General features: G+C 49.0%; 1 protein-coding gene across 1 annotated transcript in view; it reads right to left on the bottom strand.

Annotated features, from left to right (window-relative positions):
* Positions 1 to 4,222: 4,222 nt before the first annotated feature.
* The window catches only part of LOC116624370 (nodal modulator 1), a 53,679-nt gene continuing 46,781 nt past the window's right edge, over positions 4,223 to 11,120 (bottom strand). The window contains exons 30-31 of the mRNA XM_032392199.1: positions 7,796 to 7,888; positions 4,223 to 4,854 (exon numbers count right to left, since the gene is read on the bottom strand). Of these exons, the coding sequence (XP_032248090.1) occupies positions 4,723 to 4,854; positions 7,796 to 7,888 (225 nt within the window). The 3' untranslated portion in view covers positions 4,223 to 4,722. The remainder of the gene's footprint in view (positions 4,855 to 7,795; positions 7,889 to 11,120) is intronic.

Genomic DNA, 11,120 nt, shown 5'->3' with positions numbered 1-11,120 from the left:
CACAGGGTGAAAATGCAGCAGCTGTGGGCCTCCTTCCCCTTGCCAACAGCTCGCCTGCAGAGACCAGACAGGGAGGGGCGGCCAGCAGTCTCCAGAGGCCTGGATTCTGCACAGATCTGGGGACCACTTGTTCTAACGCATTCATCTGTTTTACGAAATCTTCAAATTCCAAAAAGCAAATGCAAGGGAGGGTGCTGTTTTCATCTACACAGTGGAACAGTGAAAAAAATTCATCCATCCAAAAGGATATGAAAACAGGTGGCATCTTAAATGACCCCAGGTGTCTATTATAGCAGGAGTGTATTTAAAATGTTAATGATCAGGGCACCTGGGTGGCTCAGTCATTAAACGTCTGCCTTCGGCTCAGGTCATGATCCCAGGGTCCTGGGATCGAACCCCACACTGGGCTCCCTGCTCCGCGGGAAGCCTGCTTCTCCCTCTCCCACTCCCCCTGCTTGTGTTCCCTCTCTCGCTGTGTCTCTCTGTCAAATACATAAAATCTTTAAAAAAAAATGTTAATGATCTAACCACGATCCCACCATTGTATCATGAAGCATGATACACTGAGAAGCAGGGAGGGAGAGGTCACATCCTACCTTCCCCCACTCCACCAAGTTCCAGGGTTGGAAAGGAGCCTCTTGGCCTAGCACACAGTAAGTCCACAGTTGGATTAATTTCTCCCTCCTCTATGTCATGATAAGGTCTTGGTCATTTTGCTAATGAAAAGATAAAGCCCAAAATCGTGGGTGACTTCAACCAGGCCTTGTCATCAAGTCTTAAAGAAAGTGGAGCTGACTTCTCTTGGTTTTGCTCATGCAACACCTACTTCTCTGGGAAATGCAGCACCCCAGTCACGGTGGCTGCCAATGGCATGATGTAGGCATGGCTCAGGTCTGCCAGGCCCCAGCGATTCTGTAATTCGCCGCTTCCCCAGGACTGACACGTGTTGCCTCAAGATGAAGTTCTCTTTCTGTCGGGCCTACAAATCGGGATGATGTCAGGCCTGACACTCCTGGGTGTCTGTCTTCTATAGAAGCACGACAGATTGGCAGAAACCAAAGGCCAGTTTCCCAGACTCCACTCACAGTTAACTGTTGTCCTGTGCGCCTAGCGCCTGCCCCTGCCCCTGCCTCAGGGAGAGCAGTGACTGAGCAAATGGCCTGGGGCCAGTTTAAACCGTCTGTCAGTTTCCACAAAGTGGTCTCTCAGAGCCCATCGCGGAGTCCTGCTCATACAGCCTTGATGGAGCAAAAAGCAAGGTCAACACAGAAAGGGGAGCAGAGCCAGACAGACCCTGGATCCAGCCATGCATTAAGCCTGGATTCTTCAATTACATCATCAATGACATGGCCCATGTTGCTTAAGCTAGTTGGAGTTGGGTTTCTATTACTTGAAACCAAGAAAGCCTAGACTAACACACAAGCAGAAATGCATCAATCTGCTGGGAGTCTCTCAGTCACCGTGGAACAGTACCGGCTACGTAACACTGCAGAACAAATTACCCCAAAACTTAGAGGCCTAATACAATCATGTACGGTACTCACAGATTCTGTGGGTCAGGATTTGGGAGGAGCTCGGCTGGGCAGCACACATTTGGGGTCTCTGAAGTGGCTGCAGTCAGATGTCGGCTGGGGCTGCATCATCCAAAGGCCTGACTGGGGCTGTAGGGTCACTTCCAAGGTGCCTCACACAGGTGGCTGGGAGGCTGGATGGGCTACTGGCCACAGGGCTCAGCTCCTCTCCACAGGACTGCATGAGGACCCTCACGCAAGGCAGGCAGGCTGGCTGCACCCAGAGCCAAAGTGGGAGGCATGACGCCTTTCCTGACCAAGCCTGAGAAGTCACACATCACCCCCCACTTCTGCCTCATTCCATTGACCACACCAGGCCAGCCCCAATTCAGCACAGGAAGGGACCACATAGGGTCACTGGGGCCCCTCTTGAGGCTGGTACCTGTCCCAAGTGCCTACCACGTGCCGGGGGCTGGAAATGCAGGTGGCTAAGATATGGTTCTCACCCCTCATGCACACTCAGCCTCAGGCTCAACGGAATGCAACCACTTTGTCCCCCAAGTCCTGCCCAACTCTTCCCTTTGGGATGCTTCAGCTTTTAAGGAAAGGGAAATCCTATTAAGGAACTGGGTTTAAGTGTCTAGTCATACAGTTCTTTGTTCCCAGAAACAATGCTGAGGTCCCTCCATGACCCAACCCTCCGTTGCACACACTGCTACATGTCACCAGGCCGACTGACTTTCCCACAGGTACGCCCACCTCTCCCGCACACGGCATTCCTTCTCTAAACCCCTGAACTAGCCCCAGACAACCCAGCATGGAACCACACCGTTGCTTTTGTGTAGCGGGGGAGCAACAACTCTTGGTCCTGGGTTCGACTCCCAGCTCTGCCACTTAGTAGCTGTCAGATCTTCGAGTCTCAGTGTCCTCCTCTGTGAAATGGGACTGAAACACGTACGCTTCACAAGGTCACGAAGATCCAACGATCCATGCACGCGGTGCCCTGCACATGGTGGCCACTCAAGGAAGGCGGGTCTTTCCTGCTGGCGCTCTTCCCCCAGGACGGCAATCACTCACCTTGGCCTACTCTCATGAATCTTCTTTCCTCACAGGAAGACCGTTCAGAGTTAACACAGGACTGCCTCTTCCCTCTGCCCACCTGCGCACCTTCAGCCCTTCCCATCCCCCCATGCCCAACAATCCTCCTCGCTGGTGGCTTGACAACATTCAAAACAAGAAAACCCACAGGAGCCAAGGGAAGCCAGCACCTGAGAATGACACTTCCCTGAAGGTCTTTGGGGGTGTCCTCAGTGAAGTTTTATGGCCGCTTCAATAAGCAAAAATGTGCAAGCAGTGGAAGTGAAAAACCCATCGTTTTGGATACTTAAAAAATTTCCCAGGGTAAAAAAAAAAAAATTTCTCGGGGAACTTTGGTCCCATTCAAAATTCTCTAACACCATTAACCTGTCCACCTCCCAGGGGGAATCAGAGGAATTCTGTCCCGAGGGTGCCCGAATATGAGAAAATTACAGACAAGAGTAAGCCCACCTTTCAAATGGACTGAGAAATGCATCTGCTTTCTCCCCCCACGGGGAGCAGAGCCCTTTAGAAGCGTGGGCACAACCCCGGGTGACCCGCGGCCAGTGGCGGGGGAACACTGCCACTTATCGGCGGTGGCCGGAACTGGCTGGAACATAGTGACATTTAGTAGTATCTTTCACAAGCTCTTAACCTTTACACCATGTCAATAAAAAGCCCCATTAACATTTAAAAGGGATGTTTCTGGGTGTCCACTTGGAATAAGAGTTAGAAAACACTCCAAGAATTGGATTATGTAGCTCATCTGTCCCAGATCTCCGAGGGCTGACTTCCTGCATTGGCAAGTGACACCTAACAAGACCTTGCACCCTCTTTTTCCTCTCTCCATTCCCTATCCTTCCCGACTTAAACATCACGTCCAGGAAGCCCCCTGTAAACACTCAGGGGGACCAGACCCCTGCTCTGCACCCTCGGGCCCCCACGGCCACTTGAGCTTCCTCTGCCAGGAAGCCCTCAGGTCACCACACGGTCCTTGTCCCCTGAGCGACTGGTCTTCCACTCAGTGATGGGTGCGTTCTGTGAAGACAGGCGCCGTGTGCCCACAGATCCGTGCGTGCATGCACTTGTTCACTCCTTACACATGCTCAGTACACGCTAAGAGCTGGGGATACAACAAGAAATGAAGCAGATGTGGTCTCGGCCTGAGTGTCACCGGCTCCCCCCACCTTCACATCCCCAGGGCAGGTCAACTGTGGTGCTCAGCAAATGCTGGGACTTCCTGTGGACCCCTTATGCAAATGCGCAGGCTTCAAGCTTCACCCATCCCACAGATGCATTTTGTTCGGTTTGTGTGGTTTTTTTTAATAAATTGAATTGGTCACGAACATTTAACACTTCGGTTTCACCCAAAATGTTGTCTTTCTGGCTTCGCTCCCCACATTCCAACAGAGCACCGGTGAGCTGGAGCCCAGACGCTCCGGCTCCTTTAGACGGGGTGGGCACACGCCTCATGTTGCCACAAATCCTTCCCTCCCGTTCTCCTACCGCTGAGACCAAAGACGGCTGCCGTGGGCCACCTCCCCCTTGCTAAGGACTTTCTTGGCCCGGCCCTTCCCTCAGGACCTGTGTGACCCCTGCTTTATGCCAACGTCACGGAAGACATACATCCGAGATGTGCTACAACACACATGAATGGGTGACTTTATTGATTTTTACCTCCTCACCAACCCTCCTAGTAGTAGTTACAGGTTGTGCGGTTTCCAGCAGGGGTCACAGACGCAGAGGGAAGTTAAGGGACAAGGCAAATCCGACAGGTCCTTCATGAGCAGACCGAAAACCTGTAGTTTACTGGAATTCTTGCAAACTGAATGCTGAAGATTAAGAGATACATTCTCACACCACTAGCACAGCTTAAATACTTTTTGACCAAAAATAATAATAATAAATTATCTTCAACTCAGAAAATAAATTGTGCTCAGCAGAGTGACAGGAGGGTCTATTCATGGCACTGCACCGAGGGGCTGGGGGCGGGGGGGAAGGCAGGCCCGGGCAGCAAGCGCAGGGCAGAAAGCTCGGGCTGAGCTCAGTCAAATGCACGCTTGACACCAAGGGCGGCTGGTGGCCCCTTGGCGGTGGCCTGTCCTGACTGAGATTCACCTGCCCCTCTTCCTCCTCACGTCCGCCTTGTCTTCTGTTTCTTGGCTTGTCTCTTCGCATCTTCTGGGCCGCTGTTGTCAGAGGCTGTCTGGCCAAGAGCTCGGACGCCCTGCAGTCGACTTGTCAACTGCAACAGCAAGGGAATGAGCTAGAAAGAGAGAGAGAGTGAGAAAAGGGGATGCCAGGAGAACACTTCTGCGCACAGGGACACTGGAGCCTCACATGTCCGTATACCTCCTTCTTCTGCCAGGCCACCACCCAGGTTCAAGACAAAGCCGAGACCTTTGCACTGGGGAGGGTCAGGAGAGAGAGGGCGACTGAGGATTAGGGAAGATGTCACAAGAGGTTAATGGCCTTGAAAGGAGGCCTGGGATTTGACAAAGTACAGCACCCCTTCTTGATAAAAACCCTCAACAAAGTAGGGCTGGAGGGAACATACCGCAACATCATAAAAGCCACATACAAAAGACCCACAGCTGATATCATCCTCACTGGGGAAAAACTGAGAGCTTTTCCTCTACGGGCAGGAACAAGACAGGGACGTGCACTCTCACCACTTTGATTCAACAGAGTCCTGGAACTCTTAGCCACAGCAATCAGACAACAAAAAGAAAAAAAGGCATCCAAATCGGCAAAGAAGAAGTCAAACTTACACTATTCACAGATGACTTGACACTCCATGTAGAAAACCTGAAAGACTCCACCACAAAATTGCTAGAACAGATACACGAATTCAGTAAAGTCAAAGGATACAAAATCAATGTACAGAAATCTGTTGCACTTCTATATGCCAATAATGAAGCAGCAGAAAGAGAAATCAAGGCATCTATTCCATTTACAATTGTACCAAAAACCGTAAGATATCTAGGAATAAACCTAAACAAAAAGATAAAAGACCTGTACCCTGAAAACTATAAAACACTTATAAAAGAAACTGAAGATGACACAAAAAAATGGAAAAACATCCCATGCTCATGGATTAGAAGAAGAACAAATATTGTGAAGATGTCAATGCTACCTAGAGCAATCTACACATTCAATGCAATCCCCATCAAAATACCATCAACTTTTTTCAAAGAAATGGAACAAATAATCCTAAAATTTGTATGGAACCAGAAAAGACCCCGAATAGCCAGAGGAATGTTGAAAAAGAAAAGCAAAGCTGGTGGCATCACAATTCCGGACTTCAAGCTCTATTACAAAGCTGTCATCATCAAGACAGTATGGTACTGGCACAAAAACAGACACATAGATCAATGGAACAGAATAGAGAGCCCAGAAATGGACCCTCAACTCTATGGTCAACTAATCTTTGACAAAGCAGGAAAGAATGTCCAATGGAAAAAGGACAGTCTCTTCAACAAATGGTGTTGGAAAAATTGGACAGCCACATGCAGAAGAATGAAACTGGACCATTTCCTTACACCACACACAAAAATAGACTCCAAATGGATGAAAGACCTAAATGTGAGACAGGAGTCCATCAAAATCCTTGAGAACACAGGTAGCAACCTCTTCGACCTCGGCTGCAGCAATTTCTTGCTAGACACGCCTCCAGAGACAAGGGAAACAAAAGCAAAAATGAGGGCGCCTGGGTGGCTCAGTTGGTTAAGCAACTGCCTTCAGCTCAGGTCATGATCCTGGAGTCCCTGGATCGAGTCCCGCATCAGGCTCCCTGCTCAGCAGGGAGTCTGCTTCTCCCTCCGACCCTCCCCCCTCTCATGTGCTCTCTCCTTCTCTCTCTCAAATAAATAAATAAAATCTTAAAAAAAAAAAAAGGCAAAAATGAACTACTGGGACTTCATCAGGATAAAAAGATTTTGCACAGCAAAGGAAACAGTCAACAAAACTAAAAGCCAGCCTACAGAATGGGAGAAGATATTTGTAAATGACATATCTGCTACAGGGTTAGTATCCAAAAATCCATGAAGAACTTATTAAACTCAACACCCAAAAAACAAATAATTCAGTTAAGAAATGGGAAAAAGACATGACTAGACATTTTTCCAAAGAAGACATACAAATGGCCAACAGACACATAAAAAGATGCTCAACACCACTCATCATCAGGGAAATACAAATCAAAACTACAATGAGATATCACCTCACACCAGACGAATGGCTAAAATTAACACAGGAACCAACAGGTGTTGGCGAGGATGCAGAGAAAGGGGAACCCTCGTGCACTGTTGGTGGGAATGCAAGCTGGTGCAGCCACTCTGGAAAACAGTATGGAGGTTCCTCAAGAAGTTAAAAATAGAACTACCCTACGATCGAGGAATTGCATTACTAGGTATTTACCCAAAGGATAAAAAAAACACTGATTTGAAGGAGTACAAGCACCCCGATGTTTACAGCAGCATTATTAATAGCCAAATTATGGAAGCAGCCCAAGTGTCCATCAACTGATGGATGGATAAAGAAGATGTGGGTTGTGTATATATATCTATATCTATTTATATCTATATACTTATCTATATAGATATATATACACAGCAGAATACTACTCAGCCATCAAAAAGAACGAAATCTTGCCATTTGCAACAACATGGATGGATCTAGAGAATATAAGGCTAAACGAAGTAAATCAGAGAAAGACCAATATCATATGATTTCACTCATATGTGGAATTTAAGAAACAAAACAGATGCACATGGGGGGAAAAAGAGGCAAACCAGGAAACAGACTCTTAACTATGGAGAACACACTGAGGGTTGCTGGAGGGGAGGTGGCTGGAGGGGAGGATGGGTGAAACATGTGATGGGGATTAAGGAAGCACTTGTGATAAGCACTGGGTGTTGTCTCTAAGTGATGAATCACTAAATTCTACACTTGAAACTAATATTACACTACATATTAACTAACTAGAATTTAAATAAAAACCTGAAACATTAAAAAATAATAAAAAGTTAAAAATTTAAAAAAAAAAAAAGGAAGAAAGGAAGGAATCTGGGGGACAGGACTTGAGGCCTTCACAGTCGCTTCTGGCCCTGAAATGTGCTAACTTCTGTAACAGGGGACATGTCCCAGCTGTGCGGACGGCGCCCCCGGCACACGGCACTGTCTCACCAGGCCTCTGGGTTTCCTACCTTATCGTGGTTGTAGCCGGCCAACAGGACAAGCAGCGTCAGAGGTAGGGCGATGTAGGACCCCTGCGCGATGTCTTGCTCAGGCAGTTTCCTCTGTGGACACCAAGAGCACCGCTTTACCGGCTCTCCGCTCCCCGCCGCCCACCACCCTGCCGCCCATCTGGCCCAATCTGGCCCCCCGCGTGACCCAGCCCTTGCTCTCCACGGGCAGCAAGGGCAGTGACCTGGATACATTTTCAGGTGAATCCTCTGCTACCCAAACTCTCCTGGCTTGCTCTCTGCCGCTCTGGGGCAGACCGAGGCTGGTAACCAGGCATGTTTCCTCTCCTACCTGAGGAGAGCAAGAGCTGTGGAGAGCAGGCCCCGTGGCTGAGGAGGGCCTCCTCGGGCCGAGTCCCAGCCACACACAGGGGCTCTTTCCTACAAGGGTGTACCGGGAACCCGCCGTGCTAGGCTCCGGCACACAGTGACCAAGGACATGGTCCCAGAGATCAGCGCCGGTGAGGAGAGGAGGCAGGCTGCTGCTTGTGTCCCAGTGGCCATTTGCCCCTTCTTCCAACAGAACCCCCAACCTTCACCTGGGCCATCAGACTACATGCACTTCCCGGCCTCCCTTGCAGCTGGGACAGCCACGGAATTCTGGCCAAGGCTACACGAACGCAAGTGTTCGGTAACACATCCAGGCTGTTCCCTAAAAGGGCAGTGGTGTGTGTTCCCATCCTGCCGGCCAGGCGTGCCATCTATGAGGAAGGGGGAGATGCTGGGGGATGACAAAGCCCCAAGGGGGGGACTGGGTCCCCGATATCTCGGGGCTTCCATACCATCCTGGACTGCTCAGTCCCCGATGCTGACAGAAGACAGAAACTTCCATCTTCCTAAAGCCCCTGAGATGATGGGTCTCTGTACTAGCCAACAAACCTGCACCCTAGCTCACTCAACCCGCACAAAGGAAACAAATAAATGGAAACTTTCAGAAAATGACAGAACAAGGGGACAGAGCACCGGTTCTCAAAGTATTGTCTGGGAACTCCCTTTCAGGAGATTTTTAAGGTGAAACTATTTTCATGACAATGCTAAGATATCATGTGTCTTTTTCGCTCTCATTCTCTCGTAAGTGAACGGTGGACTTTTCCAGAAGCTACATGTGATGACGTCGTCACTCTAACAGCTAACGGAATATAATAAATAAAGATAGATTACACATATAAACTAAAGCTCTCTCAGACTCTCAACAACTTTGAACAGGGTAACAGGGTCCTGCAACCAAAACATCTGAGAGCATCTGGGCGGGAGAAGGGCTATGGGGCCATTTTACCCAAGACGGTTGAGGCAGAATGGAATGGTCTCTTAAAAATGAAAGAATCAGGGTGGAAACAGATTTCCACCTCCCACTGCCTACATGTCTTGGGTCCCAGCACATTCTCGCCGGAAGTAAATAGTTAATGGGGACGCTGCAGAGGGATGAAGACAATGAGGCTCATGTCTCGGGTCTGGCCACGTGACCTTGGGCAATCACGGGAAGACTCGGTTCATTCACTATTAAGTGGCGCTGATCCGAACGGCACCCACTGCAAGAGAATGTGAGGTTCAACGAGATTAGCTATGTAAAGTGCCAAGCAGCGCATCAAATATGGAGTAAAAAAATCAATGATGTGGTTCTGGGTTTGCATGTCAACAGAAGAGTAAAGTGGAACGCTCATAAATGCACAACGCTGAGCCACCCATCAGGAGGCTGTAGTGTTCTAGAAACCACGTGATGTGAGACAAATCACAGCATTCTGAGTCCTGGCTCCACTGATTAACTGCGGGGAGGTAGCTTATTCTCTCTGAGCTTCCGTCAAGTGCGAGGAACGGCACATCCCCACAAGGTCTGTTGTGGGGATCAGCAGCAGATCCCCTGCATGGCAGGGGTGGGCACGCTCTGTACTTGTCACTTGGCGCCCTGGTCTCACATGCAACGAAGTGACAGACGCATTTCTGGCAGCAGCTATGGGGCGTGGTGGCTGCTTGGCCGCCACCCAGCAGCATGTCTCTTCCCGCCACCAGCTGGGAAGTGTCCCAAGTATCTCCCTGGATCCAGATTGGGGGGGGGGGGGTGAGGGAATGTCGCAGACGGCCACCATTGGTGCCCTTCATGGGGACCCTCTGCTCTCGCTGGGCTGGCAATGTGCCTCCACGCAGGGACAGATGGTCCCTACATGCTCATCTCTTTGGCACCTCTAACCAGGTCTCCACCCTGGGCAACGAGGAAAGTGCTTCCTTCTGGAGTCATCAGAAAAACTCTACTTCAGGTAAGATCGTATTTGCCAAGTCACTGGGCACAAGCTCCTCGTCAGAGACGCCCAGAAAGCAGCAGAAGAGCTGTGTTCAAATCCTAGCTCTGCTGCGCACGAGCTGGTGACCTAGACGGCTGTCTCTCCTTGGGTCTCATCTCTAGATGACGGAAAATAATTCCTACCTACCTCCCATCTAGGATGGTGTTTGAAAAGCACAAAATGGTAACTTGATTGCATGTGGGAAAGATAAATTTGGAACTATTCTTCACACCCTACACCAGGAAGAACCCCAAATGGATAGAGATGGAAATGTACAAAAGGAAACCATACATGTACCGGAGGAAAAAGAAATTCCTCTAAAAACTGGGAGCGGGGGAGACTTTCCGAACTATGACTCAAAATTCAGAAGCAATGAGGAAAAGACTGACACATTTAACATAAAAAGTAAATATTTGCATAATCAAAATGAAAAAACAAATTGGGAAAAATAGGTACAACACATACCACAAGGGGTGAGAATCCCTCATAGACAAAGGGCTTCCAAAATAGATGAAAAAGACCAACAACTAGAAAAAAGTCAACAGTTCCCAGAAAGGGAACACAAAAATGGTTCTTAACTACATGGAAGGATGAGAAACGCAGGGAACAGCTACGTGGAGATGCCATTTCTCATCCACCAGACTGCAAACACTCTTTAATCTGACCACATACTCTGTTGGGGAAAGGGGTGCTCTCATACATTGCTGGTGGGAATGCAAAGAGGACATCCCCTGGAGGGCAAGTGGCCCCGTCCAGCAAGATTCCAGATGCACTGACCCTATGATCCAGCAACTGTACCTCTCAGCGTCTATTCCAAAGATGGACTGACAAGCAAACACACGCATGCATGAGGCCGATCACTAACAGGTTATTTGTAACAGCAGATAACCAGCAATAATGCGAATGTCCATCCAGCAGGGCTAACTGAACATATTATGGAACAGCTACGCAGAGGAGTGCTATATAACACAGCTGTTCAAACATACTCCTCTGCACAGTTATCTTTTTAA

Source organism: Phoca vitulina, unplaced genomic scaffold (assembly GCF_004348235.1).
Source record: "Phoca vitulina isolate PV1807 unplaced genomic scaffold, GSC_HSeal_1.0 scaffold66, whole genome shotgun sequence".
NCBI lineage: Eukaryota > Metazoa > Chordata > Mammalia > Carnivora > Phocidae > Phoca > Phoca vitulina.
This window is presented reverse-complemented; position numbering and strand designations above follow the sequence as displayed.